Source organism: Rhinoraja longicauda, chromosome 2 (assembly GCF_053455715.1).
Source record: "Rhinoraja longicauda isolate Sanriku21f chromosome 2, sRhiLon1.1, whole genome shotgun sequence".
In the NCBI taxonomy this organism is placed as follows: Eukaryota; Metazoa; Chordata; class Chondrichthyes; order Rajiformes; family Arhynchobatidae; genus Rhinoraja; species Rhinoraja longicauda.
Genome location: NC_135954.1, coordinates 71,021,705 through 71,049,510, shown reverse-complemented (window position 1 = coordinate 71,049,510; position 27,806 = coordinate 71,021,705). Strand labels below are relative to the sequence as shown.

General features: G+C 42.6%; 1 protein-coding gene across 1 annotated transcript in view; it reads right to left on the bottom strand.

Annotated features, from left to right (window-relative positions):
* azi2 (5-azacytidine induced 2) overlaps positions 1–27,806 on the bottom strand; it is a 59,135-nt gene that overhangs the window by 30,642 nt on the left and 687 nt on the right. The window contains exons 2-6 of the mRNA XM_078420767.1: positions 17,783–18,082; positions 11,195–11,320; positions 10,617–10,716; positions 8,972–9,120; positions 1,364–1,425 (exon numbers count right to left, since the gene is read on the bottom strand). Coding sequence (XP_078276893.1) covers positions 1,364–1,425; positions 8,972–9,120; positions 10,617–10,716; positions 11,195–11,320; positions 17,783–18,010 — 665 coding nt within the window. The 5' untranslated portion in view covers positions 18,011–18,082. The remainder of the gene's footprint in view (positions 1–1,363; positions 1,426–8,971; positions 9,121–10,616; positions 10,717–11,194; positions 11,321–17,782; positions 18,083–27,806) is intronic.

Below are 27,806 nucleotides of genomic sequence, written 5' to 3'. Positions count from 1 at the left end.
GATATGTCACATGTGGTAATAAATTATCAATCACCTCAATTTCTTCCGCACATAATTGATGCATCTCATTTCCAGATCATTCTGGTAAATCTTTCTGTCCTCAATCCAAAGTGTATACTATAACAGATTATGCATCACAAAGTGATAGACAACATGCCAAATCAGATGTTCTTGTGTATCAATGACTAAAAAACATTTTATTAATAAATTTAGAGCAACTGTAACATCAGCAGCTCTCAGTTGGCCAAGTCCTTAGAAGCAAAATGAATGAAAGGCATGACTATTAGACTTGAGGGAGGAAAATTAAAACAATTGTCGAGGTGCTAAATCGGGTTGCAGTCAATATAAATATGAGGTAAAAACCAGTGATGAAATACCAATGTATTATTAGCCGAGAAGTGATGAAAAAAACTCCTCACCAAATACTAACTGGTAGAAAAGACTGGAGTGGGAGATGTAAAAGTGCCAAACAGCAGAGGAGACACTCGTCAAGATGGATCGTATCTTTAGCTGCATGCTATATCCGACTCTCAAATGCGCACCACTGAAGTTGGGCATCTGAAATAGTCTAACCCAATGTTAGAGCTTTTTACCTCAATGAGTGAATTTACTGATGAAAATACTAAGGGGAAACCTGCATTTCTGTGCTACTGAACCACACATGGTGTGCATCAATACTGCAACTTTACTTTGAACAAGGTTACTCAGATCTAAAATAGAATACAAAAAACAAATTAGGTATAATCTCACAGAGAATGTGAAAGCAAATTAAATGGATGTGTTATTTGAAGCACTACTTGATGTCCCAACAACACTACTATTGAAACTGATAAAATTAATCAGTAAAAGACTGAATATCACACCGATGAGAGCATATTATCACCTTCCATAAAACCCAATCTTCACCATTATTTTTTTTTAAATCAACAATTAGCATTTCTTATAATCCTCAGAATAGGAGCAGTCATCTAAATAAATCTGAATCTTAATGGTTACAATTTGTTCTCAACAGTGGGAGGTGTTGTGGACTCTGCTGGATACTATTATATGTTCCCCTCCAATACGTGTCTCTTGCACATTCCCACACACTTCCAGCAAAAGAGATGTAAATGTATGCCTGACTTGCTTGCTGGTTCTACCAATGCGAGTCAAGCAAGTGTAGTAGGTGTGGATGGGAAATTATCTTCCCATGGTTGGGAACAGAGTTTGTAATCATGTTAACAGCCATAGTATGGGGTTGACAATCTTGGTGCGAACTGTTAAAAGGAACAAAATTTGGTTCTACACAAGGAAATTCTTCATTGGGTACATTACTGTTTGTCAGTGAGCACACACACACACACTAACCACTGCTTCAGCATACCTCTCTGTTTCTTCATCTTTCAGGATCTCTCTTTTAGGCATGCATGATTCCAGTCTGGAGACCTGCAATCAAAAACACAAGGATTCACTGTGCTATTTTACAAGGTCACAATTTTTAAAAAGTAAATACACATTTTACTCCTTGGACAAACACCCAGGATCACAAAAGATATGTGATCCTATCATTTAATATCTTTTTATAATCTTTCGAACATATCATTTGTTATGCAATGATTTGAAATTACCTTCTCACAAACACATTTTTTGGATTATTTCTGGAGTACTGGTTCAAACACTTACATCAAATGACTGAGTGCTGTACTTCAGTAGGTTAAAGAAAAATACTGTCCATATAAATAATCTACCCCACCATCAGCACACAAAAGGTCCTAATAGAGAAAGCCATTCAGGCCTCCTGATCAGGTAACGATACACACACAGCTGGTTTCCTTCATGCCAGTAACTTCCAACTCTCATTGATATTCTGAAATTGCCATTGATCAAACATTGCATTCACCCACAAGCAAACATGTTTTTTTCATGTACATGTAAGCAAGTTACAAGACATATGGCCACCATGACTGATTCCATGCTTCATATATTTGTCTGTCATAGATTTGTACATACTATAAACCTCTCTTAAGGCATCTGCAATGCTGACCACGTGCATCTGTTGTGAAAATAGCTGCAAAATACATAGTCCAAAACAGTATTCCAGATGTCCAGTGCTTATTAATGGATAGAAAATTAAATGATGCTTACTGTACTATTAGATCAAATGGGATAAAGTATCCTCATCCATATCCTACATAGCCAAATCTTTACGCAGATACAATTCACCCAAATCATGAATTTCTCTTGAGGAAGAAAGCTTGATTCCTCTATTCTTTCAATCCCTCTTGGAATACTAGTCTCAGTGGGATCACTTTCATTCTAAATTCTAGGAATACAGATCAAATGCTCTAATAATTATTCATGTGAGAATCCCTCATTCCAGGAATTAATTTAATTCAATCATAACTATTTGCATCGACAAAATGTCTGCAGTTTCAACACCCCAAACCTTTACAATAATTGCAACATGACATTTCCCCTTCCTATTTGCTTTCATTCTAATCTTCTTGCAGCTATCATATAGCAAATGATAAACACCACTCCATTGTAGGTTGCATCTGATAACTAAATGCCCCACTTCAACAAGTTGGGATAAAGACCGTCATATTGGGTGAAAAGAGTCAATGATCTTGATGAAGTGGTTGTGAAAGTGATGTTAAAGTGAATGTGGGAATAAAGGGTCACAATATTTTGCCTGAAATGTCTGGTTCTGCTTCGGATTGATCTTATGGGACATTTGAACTGGAAGATCCTTCATCAGGGGAAGAGAGAAAATAAGTTTTTTCTCTCGGCTCTGTGGCACAGCGGTAGAGTTGCTGCCTTACAGCCGGAGACACGGGTTCGATCCCGACTACGGGTGCTCACTGTAAGGAGTTTGTACGTTCTTCCCGTGACCGCGTGGGTTTTCTGAGATATTTGGCTTCCTCCCACACTCCAAAAAAATAGGTTTGCAGGTTAATTGGCCTGGTATAAATGTAAATAGTCCCGAGTGTGTAGGATAGTGTTCGTGTGCGGGGATTGCTGGTTGGTGCGGACTCGGTGGGTTGAAGGACCCATTTCAGCTGTATCTCTAAACTAAACTAAAGCTAATTTTAATTTGTTATGTATGTGGAGAGATGAAAAGGGTAAATAGAGTATCTCTGAATTGGTGTGGCAAATTAAATGCAGAGCTGAAGGAAAGGCCCACATATTGGGGGCTAATGGGGAGAGAGAAACAGCCAATGTTAGGAATGGAGGATCCAACACAGAACCTGCCATTTCTGATACAGAGAAAATGAAGTTGTAGAATTTGATAGAATTCAAATGACTGAAATATGCCCAACCAGAGGATGAATGGAATGTCTCGCATTGGGCCTCATTATAACAATGTATGAAAAACCCATTCTCCTGGCCATGAAATGTTGGGGCCCATGCAAGTTTTCATTGCTACCTGGCTTTGATTTGCAGAAAGTAAGAGAGGCTGTTTAATGTGAGGAGAAGTTTAGCCAAGTGGAAGGTGACCAGTTAGTTATTTGTTCGCAGAACAAACTGAGGACCTCCGCACCACGCTGGTTGAAGATAGAAGTGTGGACAGACTATATGGTTATGGTAAAAATTGCCTAGTTGGGTCAAGGGAATTAGAAACTGTCAAAGTGGCATGCAGGTCATGTTTTTAAGTGGGAAAGGATCATGGAAGGGGAGAAAGGATGAGTCAATGTAGGAAGAAACAAACAGTGGGACAAGAGCAGGCAGAAATAAGTAGATTTTGCGAGGTGGTTCTGTTCATAGATCTTTAGGAAGAGGTAGAAGTGGGTTGTGCGGGGTTGGGGGACTATGAAGCTGGAGGCGTTAAAGGGAGGATTTCTAGAGGAAATTAGGTCTGTGACCTTTTTTTAAAATATCAAAGACAATGAGTTTGAGGGAAGGAAAGGGAAGGGATCCCAACTCAAGGTCATGAATACAAATTTACAACATCCTTCAGTATAAATTGTAGAACTATGATTAAATGATTTCTCACTCTCTGCCGCTTCCTAAAAATTAAGTAAGTAATCTCTAAACTAATCACCACTTGGTTATGTGTGCCATAACCTAGAAAAAGTTCCATTTATATGACTTTGGGGGAAAGAGGGATTTAAAAAAGGGTACAATTACTTCTGATTTGTGCACAACAATATCATGAACACATTTGATAAAGATAGAAAATTATTAAGTATGAATTCATGAGCAAGATTCCGAAAACTGGTTTCTCAAAAAGTTATACCCCTCGCAGACAGTACAAAAAAAAGACATTTACCTAATCAACCACACTTCATCCACATTGCAGCTCACAAGATTTACACCTACACAATCATTTATCATACAAAGTACCCAGTACCTACATAATTATCAATGTACATCGCCCACTTGAAATTTGCCTTTCACAAATGTGTGGTTTCATACTATCTACCTTCAAAGCCCACATTTGGCAATCATAAAATTAAAATTATAGATGATTCCAAACTAAATTACTTAAGGGAATCCAAAAGTTAAGACTACAAAAATAGATAAATAACTGCATCTAACATAGTATCCAATTATCTGTTGTAATTTAATAGCAGTAAGTGTAATCTTTAAATAGAATGCAACTTTTACAATAGGAGATGCTTATGGTAAATTCATAATTTGCTTAATCTTCAGCCTATTTTATACTTTCTTATACGCCAGTTTCTGTATTTCATTTTCCTTTCAGCCACTGACATTTCAGTATAACCTTTCTAGCGAAGTCTTCTATTTCAATTGTCTGCTCTTGGAAGTGCAATAAGGCTAATGTAAGACCTCCAGCCTTTAGCACAGTTGGACTAGAAAGTGTTTAGAAGGGGTAGTTTGAGAAGTGAAGTGCTCCCTTTGCTATTTACATGAGATTTCTGTGCACTCCTTACACACAGGCTTGAGTTTTTCAGCAACGTTCTGAATGCTCCCTCTCCAATTTTAGTGATCAGGGAGGGGCCATGGACTATCAGGACCTGGTAATGTTGTTGCATTTTGTAAAGGCAGTCTGAAACGTTTCTTCGGTCCAATTGGTAATCTGTTGCTGCAGCGGCACGGTGGCGCAGCGGTAGAGTTGCTGCCTTACAGCGAAATGCAGCGCCGGAGACTCAGGTTCGATCCTGACTACAGGCGCCGTCTGTACGGGGTTTGTGCGTTCTCCCCGTGACCTGCGTGGGTTTTCTCCGAGATCTTCGTTTTCCTCCCACACTCCAAAGACGTACAGGTATGTAGGTTAATTGACTGGGTAAATGTAAAAATTGTCCCTAGTGTGTGTAGGATAGTGTTAATGTGCGGGGATCACTGGGCGGTGCAGACTTGGTGGGCCGAAAGGGCCTGTTTACGCGCTGTATCTCTAAATCTAAAAATCTAAATCTAAAAAAAACAGGGCTGTTTCGAGTGCCTGGTATCAGGAATATGAACGACACAATCTTCCCTGCAGAGGAGATATTCATAAGGGAATTGAGCACGAGGGAGAAGTGAGGAGTCAGCAATTGGCAAGGGGATCTGTGCTCTCTTTCCCACCCATGTAAGCTTGTCTACTCACACAACTTGAGAAACACACCCACACATTTGAGCATTAACGTTAATGCAGCAGAGCCTGGTCTCTAGCCCTTGAACACTTAAGCCTGTATTGTGGTTGGTGTACATTGGCAAAGTATCCCAGATTGGGAACTCCACAATGCTTCAATGGATAAACAGTTCTACAGGCATTTAAAGGCCAAAGTCTAATTGCAAACCAATGACCAGAGGAATAGGCTTTTGAACAGCTTTTTACTTTTAAACAGAAAAATGCAGGAATCAACAGGATTCTGATCGAGAGAGAAAAGGCCAAACAGAATGATCATGTGGGAGCATGAGATCTGGCCATCTGAAGCTCACAAATTCCCATCCTGCATGGCAGGGCAATATAATTATCAGGGCAGGTTTTAAAGAAAATAAAAATGTGATTGTCAAAAAGGAATTATAAGATTTCAGCCACATAGGGGTACTCCAGGCACATTCAAAACCCAACTGAAAGCAAAGAAATAAACTGTACAATGGAAACAAGTATTTACATTGCAAGGGAAATTCTAACCAGTTTGTAATCTAAGATGGTTGCCAGCTCACAGTAAATGAACTATTGCAATAAAGCATAACCAGTTGGCATGGACCTTGGTTTTTGTACTACTTGCGTCATTCTAGATAATGATCTTAAGCCTGACCATTGTACCAATGCTACCAAGTGACTCAGCTGCTCACACAAATTTCAATTCTGATTCATTAACTATTGCAAAATCCAGCAATGATTATTTTCTGACCGGGCCGGTGTACTCTTAAACTCAATTCCTTTTCCTTGATATTCTAAGGCTAGCCTTTAGTGTTTAACTATACTGTAAAACAAATTACAGTAATTCCTATACTTCTCAAACCTCTGTTCAATTATAATAAGCTGGCCCATCATGTTGCGGCAATCTGGGCAGCCACATTGTCTTAAAATGTTAACAGTTACTGTGATAGCATTTGTTCATTGTTTAGTGATATGCAACACAATTGTTATTCATCACCAGAGCATGAAGAATTTAAAAGGATATCAACCCAAAAAAGTTGGAGAGATTTATCATTTGTTTTAAGGAAGATTTAAAATCTACAATAAATCTTTTTTTTTTTAAATACTATATTGTTTAAGGCTAAAGTGATGGCAAAATTCAATCATTAGGTAAAGAAGAGCATAATTTGTACTAATCCTGATCCAGAGTTGCCTCAATTTACACAAAATAGCCACTTCAAATATTTTACTGCAAATTAGGGGGTCAGTGATATTTAAATTATATTTGAATATTTTTTAATTCACACTCCAGATGGTGAGATTATGCAAGAACACATCCAATAAAAGCACAAATTACTCCAGAAAATCCTAGCTTTTCAGAGATAATGTGTGAAAAATCTAGTTAATCCTAGTGGATAAAAAAATGCCACTGAAACTGACCAGGTATGTTAACTGTTTCTCCACAAATACTGCCCGATCTGCTTGATATTTCTAGCTCCTTGTTTGAGGAACTGACATTTGTTTTTTGATCAATGGTATTCAAATGTTTAGAAAATGAAGTTTAAATTTTCATTGCATTATATTTATTGTTGGCAATGGAAACCATCACAAAAAGGATCTCAAGTTGTGACCAACAGTTTAAAATACTGAAAGAATATGTGTGCTATTATTTCACAAAGGATTAGATCACCATCTAGTGGAAAGATATATAATAACATCTTGCATTCGTACAAAAAAAACTGGTATAAAACAAAAAACTTGAAATCAATTAGTCTGGACCCTGCACAGCAAAGATCACAAAACGTTCAACGATTTCTGTCATGTTAATACTATAATACTGACAGCAATCGTGGTCATTTCTGTGCCCCAGGTTCAATTGGGGAAATTGATAATTTGCTTACATACAATTTGCCATGAGCAAGTAGACAAGGTAAAGTTGGATACATCTAGGAGTTCAACGTGGGTGCAGAAATTTGGGCTCATTTCTCAGAATGATACGAACTTACCACAAAATTCTGCACCCGATCTTAATTGGTGCAAGTGTTACTTACCTATTGGTATTCATGAAAGCCAAGAAAGGGTCGTTTTTTTGACAAATTAAAAGAACTCAAACGGGTTAAGCAATATCTATGGAGAGGGGGGGCATAAACAAAAAAGGAGACACACGATGAATGGAGGAACTCCATCAACTATGGCAGAGTGAAATCTCCCCTTCTGGAAGGAGGAGCTTTAGAAGGAATTATCTTGAGAACTGATATGGCAAAAACAAAGGGCAACAATGGCACACTCGTACACTCTCTCCTCTTAGTCAGATGTCTCCTCTCCCACAATACTCATCATAATGCCATCGGAATAGCTGCACAAAATTGTTCCACCAACGTCTAAAGGAGAACCTGTTGATGTATTATACTTGGATTTTAAGAAAACGTTTGAAAAGTTTATTGTACAAAAATTAAAGTTTTGGGGAAAATGCATTAGCATGAACAAAAAAAAAAAAGCGATGAACATCGAGAAAATAGAGAATTGCAATATGTTTTTATTTGCTGGTGACAGGAAATTTGAGTGGGATACCACAGGTATCAATGCTTGGATCCAGTTACTCAATGATTTGGATAAGAGAACCAAATGTAATATCTGCAACAAAACTAAGCAAAATGGGATTATAAATTGTGGAGCCTATCCCTAAACAACCCATCTTTCAAAATGCATGTAATCTTATCCCTCAGAATCCCTGCAGAACCCATCCATTACCTCACCAGTACAGATGTCATTCCAAGACCCCTCAACTTTATATCTTTCTCCAAGGTACAACCAGAGGAAAAACCTTGCCCATCTCCTGCGGCTCAAAACATGGATATCGACTTTTGGTCTTCGAAAGACCCTATTCTCTCCCTTATTATTCTTTCCCCCCCATAATATACTCATAAACTTGACTTGGATTCTCCTTAATCTTATCCAAGTCCCCTTTTTTTCCTTCTTAAATATATTCTTGCTTCCCCTCAACTTCTCCAGGGATTCACTTGATCCCAGCAGCCAAATGAGTAGATTTATTTTCCAGAGAATGGTGAAGCTGTTTCCATGTTGAGTAATTTAACTTTTCTGATCTGCTTTTGTTTTATCCATATTTCCTTTATTCAATATAATCATGTTACAGATATTATTGCACTGTTATTTTGGTAAATTTACTTGCGCTGTCCTTCTTAAGATTGCATAACATCCTAATTTTCTACTGTTCTGAAGAAGAGTAATACACATCTTAATGTTTCTGCTGTCTTATATGCAATTGCCAAAAACATCGATCATTTTCTATACTGTCATACATAGAGTAACAAAAGTCATAAAATTAAAGATTTGTCTCGACAGTAAATACTGTTTGGTACCATACCATTTCAAATTGTGTCTATCAAAAATCATACAAGAATGAAACTTAAAAACCAAATAAGACCCAAACTTTCAACTTACCTTCAGTTTATAATTTTGTAGCTCTTCTCTAAGGAAATTGCATTCTTGGTTAAGAATCTCCAGTTCTTGTTTCAAAGTATGCACTTTCAGTTCATTACTTGATTTCTCTAAATCCCAGGAATTATTGGCTCTGTTCAGATGATCCATCACTACAAAATAAAGAATAACTAAAAACAATGACTTTTCCACAAAGCATTTATCTAAGATGTAGGTAATGCCTCTTAATAACATTTTTCTTTTGTTTTTAAAGAGATTAATTTCTGTGCACATGATAAAGTTCGATTAAAAGGTACGCAAGGTACGATCGACCCGCTCGCAAGCCCCTCATCGCCCTGCGTGGCCTGGCCGCGGCACTTTCCATCCCCCGGTGGGGGCTCAGGACCTTCATCGGCCTGCTCGGCTCGGCTCGGCCCTCGGACTTTCCATCGCCCGGTGGGGGCTTCAAAAGTTGGGAGCCTCGATCGCCTCGTGGCGCCACGGGAGAAGAATGAGGAGGAGATAATGACTTTTCTTTGCCTTCCATCACAGTGAGGGTGTGCCTGGAGCAATCACTGTGATGGCTGTTTGTGTTAAAATTGTATCTGTGTCTCCTGTGCTTTTTGCTGTCTACTGCCGGACCCTGACGAGAGAGGACGCTGGCGCTGTTTGTTTGCCGCTTCTTCGTCAGGATAGTTTGTCTGTTTGTATTTATGTTATGACTGTTTTTGTAAAGCACTTTGAGCACCTGGTAAAGCGCTATATAAAATAAATGCTTATTATTATTATTATATTAATCACAGTAAAAAATAACCCATTCATTATCTCCTTTATTAATTTTTAGAAGAGAATTAAATATGTATTATTCCAAAAAATCAATAGTGATCTCGCGTCCGGTTGGAAGGAAGCTAGAATAACAGAGCTCATCTTTTACAATAAAGTGTTAATTAAATAAAATATAGAATATGTTAATGAATCTTGAGCGATACCAAGAAATATACACTCGCCACATATAACAGGATGTAAACCTATTTGGGGTGGGGGGGGAGTACGGGTGGGGGCGGAGGGGAGGGGGGTGCTAGATCAATGCAGGAGAGGCTTTGGGTTCACGGCTCACTCTGGCTGCAGCGCTGGCAGCATGGGACCGAGGTGAGTGGCACCCTCTCCCCTTCCCTGTCCCCCCTCGCCTGCCCCCCCCCCCCCCAAGGGACACTCCCCGCCCAGCAATGGGCTTAGTCAGTTGGAGAGGGTTGCCGGGCCCGCAGGATCGTCAGTTGGGGGAGGGTTGACCCAGGAGAGGAGATATTATAACAGCATTCAAAACTGGACAGGTTAATGAATAGGAAAGGTTTAGAGGGATGTGGGCCAAATGTAGGCAGGTGGGTCTAGTGTAGATGGGGCATCTTGGTAAGCATGGGTAAGGTTGGTCGATGGGCCTATTTTTGTGTTGTATGACATGACCCTTCACAATTACCAGAGCCAAGGTCAAATAATACAAGTCATAACTCAAAGATTACATCTGCGATCTTCTTAGTGACAGTTAGGGTAAACACAATATAGAATATTCATTGCTAATTTATAATCTTATTCTCCTAGACTGGTAAGACTGCGCTTTTTGCAACAAACGCAATGATGTTTTTAGATTTTATAATATCCTAGAAAAATGCACCTTGATTGGTTTCAACTTCACTTCGTAACTGAAGAATTTCTACTTCTTTAGCCTGTAGCGTTTCATTCAGAATTCGGGCAGAATCCATCTGATCCTTGACCTTTATAAAACACAATTTTCTTTTTTAGACTCAGTGATAATAAGTACATCTACAAGATTGTCACATTATTAAATTATATTCCCCACTCAAAAAGATTTTACAGCCAATGTTGGTTGCTGGCTAGTTGTGAAGATAAACATCACAAACAGGAAGTAATAGAAAAGAACATATAATCAGAAGATGACATAAATTATATCAACACAATTTCATAAAGATCTCCTTCCATTTGTCATCATAGGAGAGCCTGCAAGACTCCATGTTACTCTTTCCTGACAAGATTCCAAGGACATAGTAAAAGGTCACGAACACAACAAATTCAAAATTACCAGCTGCAGTCGTACATTTAAATCAAATTTAAAATTTACATTAAATTAACTATACCAAGAAATAATGATATTCTCTTGATATTTCCTTTAAACATGCCTTTCTACATTATTTTTAACTGTAACACAATACCAAAACACATTATAGATACTACCATTCTTTCCAATTTCTGTCTCATCTTGTCTCTTTCAATGCAGACTTCCCGATAAGCCTGGTAAGCTTTATTCACATCCCCCTGTTCGAAAAAACTTTTCTCGTTGTCCATAGATGCATTACGAAGCTGGATGCAGGGAGCAAAAAAAGTATTTTTTTAAGCAGCAGTTCACATGAATCATCCATCCTCTATTCATATTCCAAGACAAGTCCGAAATTAGGTATTAAATTACCATTACAAAACAAAGTGTTCAACTGAAAAAATGCTGTTTGCATCTTTCAAACAGAGTACACGTACATTGATTCCATTTAGCTGCAGTGCTTCCAGAGTATTCCCTGCCATGGCAATTCAAGTACTTGTCCTGGTGCTTTTTAAATGTTGTGAGGGTATCTTCCTCCCCCAGTCTAGATCTCCTCTAAACCTCCCTCTTCTCACCTTTAAGCTTTGCCTCATCCAAGACATCCCTAGCTTGGGGAAAAGGATTTTTACCATCCACCCTCTCTATCCTCCATATCATTTTATATATCTTTAGCAGGTCACCACTCAGGCTCCTCCCCAGGGAAAACAAACCCAGCCGATCTAGATCCCAAAACTAAAATGCTCCAATCCAGGCAACATCCCAGTAAATCGCCTCTGCACAATCATATTCTTGCTATAATGTGGCGACCAGAAATAACCAAAATACTTCAGGTTTGGCCAAATCAATCTTTTACAAAATATAACAAAGTTCCATCCCTTATATATTATACTCTGGCTAATGAAAGCAAGCACCCATATACCTTAATCACTGCAATATTTGTGTGCTGCCACATTCAGGAATGAATGTACACCAAGTTCCTTGCTTTTATCATTACTCCCTCGAGACCTATCATTCACTGTGTACATCGTACCATTGTTCGCACTCTGAAAATGCATCACCTCACACTTGCCAGGATTAAATTTAATTTGTGATTGTTCTGCGCAAATTGCCAGCTATCTATAATATGCTGCAGCTTTAAACAAACTTACTTGCTGTTCAACACAACCAATTTTCCTATTATTTGCCAACTGGAATGCAGACAAGATCATCTCTGACCCCTCTCACCCTGGCCACAAAATCTTTGAAGCACTTCCCACTGGAAGGTGACTCCGGACTGTCAAAGCAGCCACAGCCAGACATAAAAAACAGCTTTTTACCAAGAGTAGTAGTTCTACTCAATAACCAAAGTCTGTAATCTCTTTTTTGCTCTGGTTTATTTTCACCCACGTTTAGACCGTAATGTTGTATCCTTATTGTTTTGATGTGTTTATGCTTTATTCTTAATTGTTAACTGTATGATTGTGTTGTCATTTGTGAGCGGAGCACCAAGGCACATTCCTTGTATATGCACATACTTGGCCAATAAAGTCGTTCATTCATTCATTCATTCATTCAGAGAAGATTTACAAGGATGTTGCCAGAAATTGAGGGCCTGAGGTATAGGGAGAGGTTAAGCAAGCTAGGACTTTATTCCTTGGAGAGCAAGAAGCTGAGGGGTGATTTTATTGAACTACTAGACCAAGTGGACCTGTTGGGCCCAAACCTCACCTGCATTGGTGCAGCACCCTCTCCCCCCCCCCCCCCCCCTTCTCCCCCCCTCTTACCCAAGATCCATCAAGAGGGCTGTCCTGGTAGACCAATTGTTTCTGCCTGCTCTTGTTCCACTGAACACATCTTCAAGTACCTCAAAGATAGACACAAAATGCTGGAGTAACTTCGCGGGACAGGCAGCATCTCTGGAGAGAAGGAATTGGTGACATTTCGGGTCGAGACCCTTCTTCAAACCAGCACCTGCAGTTCTTTCCTACACATTCAAGTACCTCAACTCTCTCTTGTCCTTCCTTTGACTAGTCCATTCCCACCTAAATCCAAAACACCTCACACACTCTCCACCACTTTAACAATTTCCAATTCTTTGGCCCCCTCCACCTTATCTTCACCATGGACATCCAGTTGCTTTACACTTCCATTCCCAAACAGGAAGACATCAAGGACTTCAATTTCTTCCTGGAATAGAGAATTAACAAGTTCCCTCAACTAAGAATATCTTCTGTACAAGAAGGAACTGCAGATGCCGGTTTACATCGAAGATAAACACAAAATGCTGGAGTAACTCAGCGGCACAGGCAGCTTCTCTGGAAAAAACGAATAGGTGACATTTCGGGTTGAGTCCCTTCATCAGTCTGATGAAGGGTCTTGACCTTAAACGTCACCTATTCCTTTTTTCCAGAGATGCTTTCTGACCCACTGAGTCTAACCATCTTCTGCCTGACAAACCTTGCTCTCACCCTCATGCACTTCCTCCAACCTTGTCTATTGCGTGTGCTGCTCTCAATGTGGCCGCCTCGACATCAGCAATACCAAGCATGCCACAGTGCCCAAACACTTGCACTGTGTCTGCCATGGCTAGATGGATTTCCCAATTCAAGACATGTTCTCATTCCCATACAGACCTGTCTGTCTTCGTTGCAGGTGCAAACTTTAATAATAGAAAATCATATTCTGCTTGGGTAGCCTACAAAAGAATGAACATTGAATTCTCCAACTCCAGGTAACCAATTCCCCCCCCCCCCCCCGCCCACTCTCTCTCCAACTGATCTAACTAGGTCCTCACACGCACACCTTTCTATCTACTCTTCCTCATACCCCTCTATCTCACAGTTGCTTTCTCCTTATCCTAATGCTAATCACCCACTCCGACACTGTTGGTGTCCCTCTTTCGTCCCCCTCTCCCCGTTTCCATTTATCTACTATCTTTCCCTCTGGTTCTGCATTTTACTCACCTTTCTTTCTTATCAGATTCTATCATCTGCAACCCTTTCTCTTCCCCACATATCACCAATTAATTGCAACAATCTCCACCCTTCTCTCCCCTACCCGACTCATCTGCCAATCAAACCCTCCTTACATAGATCCACCCATCATTGCCAGTTCTTTCCCTTACCTCTTTCTACCACCTATCTTGCCTTCAATCCAGTCTTGAAGAAGGATTCTGTTCCGAAACATTGTCTATCTATTTCCCTCCATAGATGCTGCCTTACAGAGTTCCTCCAGCCTTGTTTTTTGCTCAAACGTTTTAGTTTGGGTAATTATGAGTGGATGATAAATAAGGATCTCGCCAGTACCACTCACAATACATAATAGAGTGATAGAATGATACAGTGTGGAAACAGGCCCTTCAGCCCAACTTGCCCACACCAGCCAACATGTCCCAGCTACACTAGTCCCACCTGCCTGCCCTTGGTCCATATCCCTCCAAACCTGTCCTGGCCACGTACCTGTCTAACTGTTTCTTAAATGATGGGATAGTCCCAGCCTCAACGACCTCATCTAGCAGCTTGTTCCATACACCCACCACCCTTTGTGTGAAAAAGTTACCCCTCAGATTCCTATTAAATCTTTTCCCCTTCATCTTGAACCTATGTCCTCTGCTCCTCGATTCCCCTACACTGGGCAAGAGACTCTGTGCATCTACCCAATCTATTCCTCTCAGGATTTTATACACCTCTGTAAGATCACCCTTTCTCCTCCTGTGCTCCAAGGAATAGAGACCCAGCCTACTCAACCTTTCCCAATAGCTCAGACCCTCTGCTCCTGGCAACATCCTCGTGAATCTTCTCTGAACCCTTTCAACCGTGACAATATTTTTCCTATAACATTGTGCCCGGAACTGAACACAATATTCTAAATGCAGTCTCACCAACCTCTTATACATCTGCAACATGACCTCCCAACTTCTATACTTAGTACTCTGACTGATGAATGCCAATGTGCCAAAAGCCATTTTGACCACTTTACCTACCTGCGACTCGACCGTCAAGGAACCATACACCTGTACTCCTAGGTCTCTCTGGATCACTGCTTTACAACACTCCCCAGAGGCCTACCATTCACTGTGTAGGTCCTGCCCTTGTTAGAAGTCCTAAAATTCAATACCTCACACTTCTCGGTATTAAATTCCATCAACCATTCCTCAGCCCACCTGACCAATCCATCCGGATCCTGCTGCAATCTTTCGCAACCATCTTCACTATCTGCAAAACCACCCACTTTTGTATCATCAGCAAACGTGCTAATCTTGCCCTGTATGTTCTCATCCAAATCGTTGATGTAGATGACAAACAGTAACGGGCCCAGCATCAAACCCTGAGACACACCACTAGTCACAGGCTTTTAGACCGAGAAGCAACGTTTCCACCATCACCCTCTGCATCCTTCCATGGAGCCTATAAAAAAACACCATCCTAGAAAGTTTCCAGTCAGGTTTCAGAGCCCACCACAGCACAGAGTCTGCCTTGTTGAAGGTACACAACGACCTGCTTCTCGCCATCGACACCGGCAACTGTGCAATCCTGCTCCTTCTCGACCTCAGCGCAGCGTTCGATACAGTGGACCACACCATCCTTATTGACCGTCTCCGGTACGCGGTTGGCATTGATGGCACTGCCCTGAGCTGGTTCGCTTCGTACCTCAAAGATAGGAGTTTCGCCATCAACATAGGCAGTTATTCCTCTGCTCCAGCTAGCCTCTCCTGCGGAGTTCCACAAGGCTCCATCCTAGGCCCCATTCTCTTCTCTCTATACATGCTCCCCCTTGGCCAAATCATTCAAAGGCACGGCATTTCTTTCCACTGCTATGCCGATGACACTCAGCTTTACCTCCCCCTGAAACCCAACAACCAGTCAAATTTAAACAGCCTCTTACACTGCCTTGAGGACATAAAATGTTGGATGGCACAGAACTTCCTCCAATTAAATGAGAGCAAGTCTGAGGTCATCCTATTCGGCCCCCCTGACTTCATCAAGTCGATAACAGGCAGTCTTGGCAGTCTATCCTGCTTAGTCAAACCGCATGTCAAAAACCTCGGCATGATATTTGACTCTGCATTAAAATTTGATAAGCAAGTCAACGCTGTGGTAAAAGCCAGCTTCTTCCAACTTCGAACCATAGCTAAAATCAAACCTTTCCTCCAATTCGATGACACAGAAAAAATCATTCACGCTTTCATTTCCTCCCGCCTAGACTACTGCAACTCCCTATACACTGGGATCAGCCAATCTTCCCTGTCCCGCCTGCAACTGGTCCAAAACGCCGCAGCGAGACTCCTGACGGGTACCCGTAAAAGGGACCACATCACCCCGATTCTGGCCTCTCTCCACTGGCTCCCTGTACGGTACAGAATCAACTTCAAGCTCCTCCTATTCACGTATAAAGCCCTAAATGGACATTCCCCTCCCTACATCAAAAATCTTCTAACCCACCTCCAGGTCCCTCAGGTCGGCCGACTTGGGGCTACTCACTATCCCGCGGTCTAGGCTTAAGCTCAGGGGTGACCGCGCTTTTGCGGTTGCAGCTCCTAGACTGTGTAACAACATCCCTTTCCCCATCAGAACTGCACCCTCCATCGACTCCTTTAAGTCCCGGCTCAAAACCTATTTCTACTCCCTAGCGTTTGAGGCTCATTGAGGAGGCGCTGTGAACTGTTTGCGTGCTACTGTATGTTTCTTTTTTTTTTAAATTAATACCTAATCAGATGTACAGCACTTTGGTCAACGTGGGTTGTTTTTAAATGTGCTATACAAATAAAATTGACTTGACTTGACTTGACTATTTGCTATCCATTCAGCTATCTCTCCTGGATCCCATGCGATCTAACCTTCCAGAGCAGCCAACCATGTGGAACCTTATTGAATGCCTTACTGAAATCCATGTATACAACATCTACAGCTCATCGACCTTTTTGGCCACGTCTTCAAAAAAATCAGATTTGTGAGACACGACCTCCCACGTACAAAATCATGTTGACTATCCCTAATCAGCCCTTGCTCGTCCAAATGCCTGTATAACCTATCCCTCAGAATACTCTCTAGTAACTTTCCAACTACAGATGTTAAGCTCACCAGCCTATAGTTTCCAACATTTTCCCTACAGCCCTTCTTGAAAAGAGGCACAACAATTGCCACCCCCCAGTCTTCTCGCACCTCTCCTGTATTTAAGGATGACTCATAAATTTCAACCAAGGGTGGAGGGAGGGGGGAGAGGAGAGGGTGCTGCACCAATGCAGGAGAGGTTTGGGCTAGTATCTGATTTAAAAGTATTTACTGCATTTATTTTGTCTCCAGTATTCATTTCTCTTCTAGACAAGCATGACATTGGACATTTCCCGATCTCTACATCAGAGAATTCACTCCAACATAAAGTGAAGTAGTATTTTGGAAAGAATAACAGGGAATTAATTTTCTGCCTGTAGTTTCAAGGTGTCCTTAAACTATATTTTGCCTAAAGATGCTAAATAGAGGCGGAGACAGTGAGGTTTGGTAGAAGGTGGAGGTCAGAAACAGCAAAGTTCCAGATGGGGATGGAGAAACAGGAGGTGAAGGTGAGGGACTGTGCGTTTTTTCAGGGGAGACCAAGTGGGTGAACAATGAGAGGAAAAGAAAGGTGGTTGGGAGACAAAGAGCTAGGAGACATGGTTGGGACAAAGAGGCAAATTGTCAATATTATTGCATATTAATATTTTGCTAATTTCAAAACGAATAAACTCGACAATTCAACACAAAATAATTTACCCTTTCCTCCAGAATACGAGCTTTTTTCTTCAACAAAGAATTTTCACTCTCCGTTTGCTTTAATCGTTTTTTGATATCTTCGTAGGCTGTGACAAGTGCAAAGTGGGAACCAACAGATTCATCACCTGAAGAACCTGCAACAGGACTAAACCTGAAAGCTGTTGCTTCAGGGCTTGCTTCCTCATGATTCAAAATAGAAATATCATCTTCTGCACATGCTGCGTCCATGCTCACGTCTTCACACAGCTCACCAATGACGACAGAAGTCACAGCTCTCTTCCACTGACCAGTACAGGCTGACTGTCAATCAAAATAAAACAAATTTATTGAAGGTGGTACCTCCTCACAATAAAAAGCTTTGTATGTTAGTAAATATTATTTCAAGGTGATCAAAAGTAACCAAAATAAACCCCAATTCTCAGTCACATACACAGTTTAAAAAAAGGGAAGCATTTCATGATCACAATTATTGGCGGTGCTGGCTCAAAGGGCCAAATGGCCTCCTCCTGCACCTATTTTCTATGTTTCTATTTAGATAATTTTTATCTCCTTTATAATTTGATGCAAAATATTTGCTCTGGTGCACAGAGTTGTTATTGTTAACATATATCCACATTCAATTATACATTTTATTGCCTATTCTATATATGTTTAAACTAGTATGGAGCTTTGAGCAGCTCCACCATTTAGGATGTAGCAAAGAACATTGGAGATATTAGCACAGAAGTCTAGTCAGCCCTTAGATAGACACAGAATGCTGGAGTAACTCACAGGCAGCATCTCTGGATAGAAGGAATGGGTGACATTTCGGGTCGAGACCCTTCTTCAGACTGAAAGTCAGGGGAGAGGGAGACACAGAGATAAGGAAGTGTAAGGTGTGAGAACAAGACATCAGAGGGAATGGAGATCAAGGAAAATGTAGAATAGATCATTGTTAGCCAGGAGAATGTGACAACAAAGTAAACAGATAAAATGTAATTGGGGGTCAGTCAGACTGGTCGGAGAACCGGGAAGGGGGAGGGATGGAGAAAGAGGGAAAGCAAGGGTATTACTTGAAGTTAGAGAAGTCAATATTCATACCACTGGGGGCTAAGCTGCCCAAACGAAATATGAGGTCCTCCAATTTGCCCAGAGCCTCACTCTGACAATGGAGGAAGCCCAGGACAGAAAGGTCAACGTGGGAATGGGAGTGGGAGTTAAAGTGTTTAGCAACCGGGAGATCAGGTAGGTTTAGGCAGACTGAGCAGAGGTGTTCAGCAAAACGATCACCGAGCCTGCGCTTGGTATCACCTATATATAGTCCACACCTGGGACAGCAGACACTGTAGATGAAGTTGGAGGAGGTGCAAGTGAACCTTGTAAGAAGTTGTAAGGACGACAATTCACTAACTTCACATAAAGTTCTTTATTAGCCAAAAGCAGTGGAGCCCGCAGATAATGAGTATCACGTTCTCATGCACCTCGATTGTTCTACCATCTTATCAATAAAGCCACGTCCACGCATGTGCCAAGCACATACCACAGGATGTCAGTCTGAAGACCCGGTCTGGATCAGGAATATGGTGATTGATCTATATCCTTCTTCTTTAGCACATGCCTCATAAAATAAGGCAAACATGCATGCAAGCAATATAGGGAAGCTTAGAAAAAATAGAATATACTGCTTAACAATCTAACAACTATGGCTAAGCAAAGCAAGCAAAACAACGCAAACCAAAGCAATATCCGCACCAACAGCCGTGTATAAAAACATTGTCATTAGTCCTTGTATCTGGGATTCGGCTTGCAGACCCTTCCTGCCCGAGTTTTGTAGGGCCCTTCAGTGGTACCTCTCACCGGTGATGCCACCACCAGCACAAGCTTCACAGGCAATTTCCTCACAGTGCTTTCTCTAAGAGTACCGGCTTAACAGGTGACTTTTCCATGGGTGGTTTCTCCACCGGCAGTAACCTCACCGGTGGTTCTTCCACAGGTGTAGACACGGGCACCTGATTCCAAAATTGTTCACGGTCCACTGTCATGTGTTTGTCATTTAGAAGGGCCTGTCCATCTTCTGTCCACCTCATGTGGATACCCAGAGGGATCGTACGGGATTCGCTGTGATGGTACCGGTTCCTCCACTGGTAAGAGGTATCTACGATTTTGTCTGTAGAGGCTGCCTTTGACTGAACAAGATAGGACCTGGGTTCCTGGCATTTCTCTTTGACCGTGCCCATACGATCGTAGCCTTTCTGGGTTTGGAGCCTGACAGTCAGCCCTTCCTGCACAGGTTGGAGGGGACGACTTGAACGATCATAGCACGCCTTCTGTGACAGCCTTTTGTGGAGTAGCTGAGTCTGGACCACCTGTGGCTGGAGCATGCGTGGCTCTAACAGTTGCTTCGAGACAGGAAGGGCAGCACGTGTCTGCCTGGACATTAGTCTCTGAGCAGGAGAGCCAAGAGTCGCGTCACGCGATATGTTTCGGAGATTGAGGAGATCTAGGAATGTGTCCGACCGGGCTCAGTGGGAGTTTCCATTACCTGTTTGACGCTGCGGACAGCTCGTTGTGCCAGCCCATTCGATTGTGGATACTCCAGACTGCTGGTGACATGAGTGAAGTCCCATTGCACAGCAAAATCCTTGAAGAGCTAGCTCGTGAATTGCCCAGCAGTGTCAGATAAGAGAATATGTGGTGCCCCATGGACCGAGAAATGCCTCTTGGGCTTCAGAATCACCGCAGCAGAAGTAGAAGTGCGAAGTAGATCGATTTCAAACCAGCCGGAGTACGGGTCCACAAGCACATGGTACTGTTGATTGTGCCAATCAAAGATGTTGGTCGCCACCAGGGACCAAGGCAATTCAGGGACTGGATGCAGCAGAAGAGGTTCTCTCTGCTGATGCGGCTTGGTATTGTTGAACATGGGGCAAGATTGTATCCTCTGGAGAATGTTATCTGTCATTGCAGGCCAGAAAAAAGTGGCCCCTGCTCTCCTAACTGTGGCTTCAGTCCCGGGATGGCCTCTGTGGATGGGGTCGATGTACTCCCATTGGAGCGAGTCTGGGATCACTGCTTTGTGACATTTCTTGACGACCCCGTCATCAATGGTTAGTTCATCTCTAACGGGAATAAGGGCTGAATAGAGAGCGGAAGCATGTGCTGCTTGCTGGGCCATCCACATTTAATGATAGAGGTGAGTGTCTGCAAGGTGGTGTCCTTAGCCGTGTGTGTCACCAGTTCCTCCATGTGTGACGATTGAATGAGGTTGACCACCATGACGTTGAAAGTGTCCTTCTCAGGCACGAGCTGGGCCGTGGATTTACCGGGAGCCCGAGACAAAGTGACGGCCAGGTACATATGCATTCCGCCTTTGTAAACAAGTGTAATGTCGTACTTCTGGAGCCTCAACATCATCCTTTGCAGTCGTGCTGGAGCCGCATGAATGGGCTCATTTAGGATGGTTACCTGAGGCCGGTGATCCGTTTCGATGGTCACTGGCCGAAGATGCAGCCATTGAATCTGGCGCATGCAAAGACCACTGCCAGCAACTCCTTTTCGATCTGTGCGTATCTAGTGCCAGTGTCCGTCATTGTCCTGGAAGCGTACGCGACAGGCTTTCCTTCCTGCAGGCATGCTGCGCCGAGGCCGTATTGAGAGGCGTCACAAGTGAGCATGACAGGCTTACTTATGTCGAGATAGGACAGCATATCGGCTTCAGCCCGAAGCGGTTTGTCATAATGAGCCGCTGCGATGAAGACATCAAACTGTTCCTCAACAATGCGCCAGCGTTCGCCGATATGGCTGTCGAACACGAGAGGATCTGGCTTCCGAAATGCATCAGCCATAGTAGCAAACAGACTCTCCGACCTCTCTCGTGAAGAAAAGAGAGAAAAGAAAACTCACAGATTTCCAGCTAATGTTGTTCCGGAAGGCCACTCCCGACACCAGGTAAGAAGTTGTAATGATGGCAAGTCACTAACTTCACATAAAGTTCTTTATTAGCCAAAAGCAGTGGAGCCCGCAGATAATGAGTACCACGTTCTCAAGCACCTCGACTGTTCTACCATCTTATCAATAAAGCCACGTCCACGCATGTGCCAAGCACATACCACAGGATGTCAGTCTGAAGACCCGGCCTGGATCAGGAATATAATGACTGATCTACAAACCTCTGCCATGGCTGAAAAGACTGCCAGGGACCTCTGCCTCACCTGAAAAGACTGTCCTATCTTCAAAGTAAACCAGCATCTTCAGTTCTTTCCAACACATTTAGTCAGACCTTGATACAGACTGAATTTTTCTAATCCAATGTTCATGCATTCTTCCCCTTCACATTTATCTCAAGTGCCATCAGATTGGTGTCAACTTGTAATGAACTGATGGACAACCTATCACCTACTACACGGTTAAGTTTCTGCAGTGATGCAGCAGTGACTTCTTTGACACTAATCTTCCATGTTATGGACTTTAATCGCCTTTCTGTTTTCTATCACTTTACCAAACACAATCAACTTGCTACTGAATTCGACTGTACCACATGTCCAAAGCACATCAAGTTTCTGCTAAACCATAATAGTATGAAGGGAATATGCAGGCATTATTAGGCCCATGAACATACAATTGATTCTTGCTGCCTACATACGCAATTTCTCTCTACATAACCTATTTCTCTCTACTCTGAGCTGAGGGCTACTGTGAAGTGGCAAAGTGGAAATGCAACCCGCATCAAATGAATCGTGATCATGTTGAATGGTAGGTATGGTTGAAGTGTTGAGAGGTCTAACTCAGCTTAAGTTTTCTTATGAAATCCAGATTTACTGCCACGTACACTTACTCTTAATTCTACTTCATTCAGTTACTGTACGGTTTTTTTGCACTACATAGAATGTTTATGTTAATTTCTTCCAATCGAAAAGCAGACAAGCAAACTTTACGAATTCCAATCACAGGCAATTAACTTTAGGGTGTGTCTATAGCAGGGGAAGATTGTAGTTCTTCAGGGTCAAAGTTAGGCTGCACTCCTTGACAACAGTTTTCTATTTTTCGGTGTTATCGTTTTGTAAAAGTAACTACACAAGCATGAGTGAGTAGTTGACTAAAGTTGATTGGAAGGGGACCCTAGCAGAATTGACGATGGAGCAGCAGCGGCAGGAGTTTCTGGGAGTAATTTGACAGGTACAGGATCTTTTCATCCCATGACATTAAAGTGGGTGATATTGTAGAAAGTGTAGATGGTTGTCAAAAATTGCAACAGGATCTTGATCGGTTGGGCACGTGGGTTGAGAAATTGTTGATGGGAGTTTAATACAACAAAGTGTGTGGTGTTCCATTCTGGGAAGTCTAGGACTGGGACCTACACCCGTGAACGACAGAGCTCTGGGGAGTGTGGTAGACCAGAGGGATCTAGGAGTGCAGGTACATAGTTCCTTGAAAGTGGCGTCACAGGTAGAAAGAGGGGGTCAATAAGGCTTTCATCAGTCAGAGCATTGAGTATAGAAGTCGGGAGATCATTTTACAGCTGTATAAGACATTGGTGAGGCCACATTTATAGTATTGTGTTCAGTTTTGGTCACCCTGTTACAGGAAAGATTGTATAAGAAGATAACTGCAGATGCTGGTACAAATCGAAGGTATTTATTCACAAAATGTTGGAGTAACTCAGTAGGTCAGGCAGCATCTTGGGAGAGAAAGAATGGGTGACGTTTCGGGTCGAGACCATTCTTCAGACTGATGTCAGGGGGGCGGGACAAAGGAAGGATATAGGTGGAGACAGGAAGATAGAGGGAGATCTGGGAAGGAGGAGGGGACGGGAGGGACAGAGGAACTATCTAAAGTTGGAGAAGTCGATGTTCATACCACTGGGCTGCAAACTGCCCAGGCAAAATATGAGGTGCTGTTCCTCCAATTTCCGGTGGGCCTCACTATGGCACTGGAGGACGCCCATGACAGAAAGGTCAGACTGGGAATGGGAGGGGGAGTTGAAGTGCTCGGCAACCGGGAGATCAGTTTGGTTAATGCGGACCTAGCGCAGGTGTTCAGCGAAGCGATCGCCGAGCCTGCGCTTGGTTTCGCCGATGTAAATAAGTTGACATCTAGAGCAGCGGATGCAATAGATGAGGTTGGAGGAGGTGCAGGTGAACCTTTGTCTCACCTGGAAAGACTGTTTGGGTCCTTGGATGGAGTTGAGAGGGGAGGTAAAGGGACAGGTGTTGCATCTCGTGCGGTTGCAGAGGAAAGTGCCCGGGGTTGGGGTGGTTTGGGTAGGAAGGGACGAGTGGACCACGGAGTTACGGAGGGAATGGTCTCTGCGGAACGCAGAGAGGGGAGGGGATGGGAAGATATGGCCAGTGGTGGGGTCCCGTTGTAGGTGACGGAAATGTTGGTGGATGATTTGTTGGATCCGCTGGCTGGTGGGGTGGAAAGTGAGAACGAGGGGGATTCTGTCCTTGTTGCGAGTGGGGCGGGATGTAGAAGAGTCCCTAGTGAGAGCCTCATCTATAATGGAGGAGGGGAAGCCCCGTTTCCTGAAGAACGAGGACATCTCTGAAGCCCTAGTGTGAAACACCTCATCCCGGGCGCAGATGCGGCGTAGACGGAGGAATTGGGAGTAGGGGATAGACTTTTTGCAGGGGACCGGGTGGGAAGAAGTGTAGTCCAGATAGGTGTGCGAGTCAGTGGGTTTATAGTAAATGTCCGTCACTAGCCTGTCTCCTGTGATGGAGATGGTGAGGTCCAGATTGTGTTAAGCTGGAAAGGATCCAGAGAAGATTTACTGGGTTGTTGCTAGGACTTGAGCTATAGAGCAGGCTAGGACTTTATTCCTTGGAGCACAGGAAGATGATGATCTTATAAAGGTGTATAAATAGATAGGGTAAATGCACAGAGTTTTTAGCCAGAGTAGGGGGATCAAGAACCCGAGGACACAGGTTTAATGTGAGGTGAGAAAGATTTAATAGGAATCTGTGGGTCAGCTATTTTATACAAAGGGTGGTGGGTATGTGGAACGAGGTGACTGAGGAGGTGGTCGCTGGTACAACCACATTTAAATGATATTTGTACAGGTACATGGATAGGATAAGTTTAGAGGGATATAAACCAAACACAGGCAAGTGAGACAAGTGTAGGTGGAGCATGTTGGTCTGCGTGGGCAAGTTGGGCCGAAGAGCTTGTTCCCACGCTGTATGACTATGGCAAAGAGAAAGAAGCATACTGAGGGGAGAATGAGTTAACCGTGACTGCCAAAGGAAGACAAAGACAGCATAAAAGCAAAAGAGGCATATAACCTAGCAAAGATTAGTGGAAAGCCAGAGTGTTGGGAAGCTTTTAAAAACCACCAAAAGTAACTAAAAATGCAATAATGGGAGAAAAGATGAAATATGAAGGTAGGCAAGCCAAAAATAGAAAATATATCAAAAGGTTTTTCAGATACATAAAGAATAAAAGAGAGGCAAGAGTGGACATTGAACCGCTGGAAAATAACACTGCAGAATTAGTAATGGGGAACAAAGAAATGGCTCATGAACTGAATAAGTTTTTTGTGTCAGTCCTTCAAAGTGAGGCCGTGGAAGACACCAACAATGTGCCAGAAATTCATGAGAGTCAGGGGACAGATGTGAGTGCAGTCGCTATTACTAAGGAGAAAGTATTTGGAAAGCTGATTCTGAACGAGATGGCTGTTGAGATTGTGCAGGCATAGATAATGATCTTTCAAGAATGGTTCCAAAGGACTGGAAAATCACAAATGTAACTCCATTGTTTAAGGAGAGAGAGAGATGCAAAAAAGGAAATCATAAGCTGGTTAGTCCAACTACTGTGGTTTGGTAACATTTTAGAGTCCTTTATTAAGGATGATATTTCAAGGTACGTGGAAGCACATGATGAAAACAGCCAAAGTCAGCATGGTTTTGTTATAGAAAGATCTTGCGTGACAAATCTATTGGAGTTTGAAGAGGTAACAAGTAGGATTGATGAAGGAGATTCAGAAGATGTTGCTTACATGTATTTTCAGAATGCTTTGATAAGGTGCCACACATGAGGCTGCTAAGCAAGATAGGAGCCCATGGTATTAGAAGCAAGGTACTAGTATGGACAGAAGATTGACTAATTCTGAGGCTGTGCACAAACAAAAAGTGCAAATTAAGGGGGCCTTTTCTGGTTGGCTGTCGGAATTGGGTCTGCCACTTATCATATTACAGGTTAATGATCTGGATGATGGAAATGATGGCATTGTGTCCAGGTTTGTGAATGATACGAAGACAGGTGGAGCGGCAGGTAGCGTTGAGGAACCATGAATCTGCAGAAGGACTTGGACAGGTTGGAAGAGTAAGTAAAATGGCAAATGGATACAGAGTCATGCACTTTGGTAGAAAGAAAAAAAGGCACAGACCACTTTCTAAAATGGGAGAGGATACAGAAATCAGAGGTGCAAAGGGACTTTGGAGTGCTGGTGCAGAAGACACAAAAGGTTAATTTGCAGGTTGAGTCAGTAGTAAGAAGACAAAAGCAATGCTAAAATTAGTTTCAAGGGGACTAGAATATAAAAGCAAGGATGAGGCTCTATGAGGCACTGGAGAGGCCACATTTGAAATAATGTGAGCAGTTTTGGGCCCCATATCCGAGGAAGGATTTAGCCGCTGGAGAGAATCCAGAGGAGGATTACGAGAATTATCCCAGGATGATTGGGTTTAATGTTTGAGGCACATTTGAAAGCTCTGGGCCTGTACTCACTGGAGTTTAGAAGGACGAGGGGGGATCTCATTGAAAACTACTGGATAATGGAAGGCCTAAATAGAATGGACATGGGAAGTATCACAAAATGCTGGAGTAACTCAGCAGGTCAGGCAGCATCTCTGGAGAGAAGAAATGGGTGATGTTTCGGGTTGAGACCCTTCTTCAGACTGACGTCAGGGCGGACTGAGCGAAGGTGTTGAGCGAAACGATCGCCGAGCCTGCGTTTGGTCTCGCCGATATAGAGAAGTTGACATCTGGAACTCTTCTCTACATCGGCGAGACCAAACGCAGGTTCGGCAATCATTTCGCTCAACACCTTCGCTCAGTCCGCCTTAACTAACCTGATCTCCCGGTGGCCGAGCACTTCAACTCCCCCTCTGACTTTTCTGTTATGGGCCTCCTCCAGTGTCATAGTGAGGCCCACCGCACATTGGAGGAACAGCACCTCATATTTCGCTTGGGCAGCTTACAGCCCAGTGGTATGAACATTGACTTCTCTAACTTTAGATAGTTCCTCTGTCCCTCTCTTCCCCTTCCCAGTTCTCCCTCTGTCTTCACCCATATCCTTTCTTTGTCCCACCCCCCCCCTGACATCAGTCTGAAGAAGGGTCTCGACCCAAAACGTCACCCATTCCTTCCCTCCAGAGATGCTACCTGACCTGCTGAGTTACTCCAGCATTTTGTGATACCTTCGATTTGTACCAGCATCTGCAGTTATTTTTCTACATGGACATGGGAAGGATGTTTCCATTAATGGGACAGTCTAGGACCAGAGGGCACAGCCTCGGAATAAGAGAACATATCTTCAAAATGGAAATGTGGAGGAATTTATTTAGCCAGAGAATGGTGAGTCTGTGGAATGTGTTGCTACAGACACCTATGGAGGCCAACATTGGGTATCTTGATGGCAGAAATGGATAGGTTCTTGATAAGGAAGGGTGTCAAAGGTTATGGAGAAAAGGTAGAAGGTAAGTTGACAGGCAAAGATAGATCAGCCAAGATTGAATGATGGAGTAGCTCAATGGGCTGAATGGTCTAATTCTGGTCTTATGGTCCTAATGTCTTATGGTCTAAAGACATCTTGGACAGGTACATGGATAGGAAAGGTCCAAATACTGGCAAATGAGACTAGCTTGTTCAGCATGGATGGGTTGGGCCAAAGGGCCAGTTTCCATGTTGAATGACTCTATAACAATAAAAGAGCAGAAACATTACTCTTTTTTTCTCTGGCCACATGCTACGTGATCTGCTCACTACTCTGCCTTTTGTTTATAATGCCCAAAGAAGTATTACAAACTGTTTCCCTACGCAATTC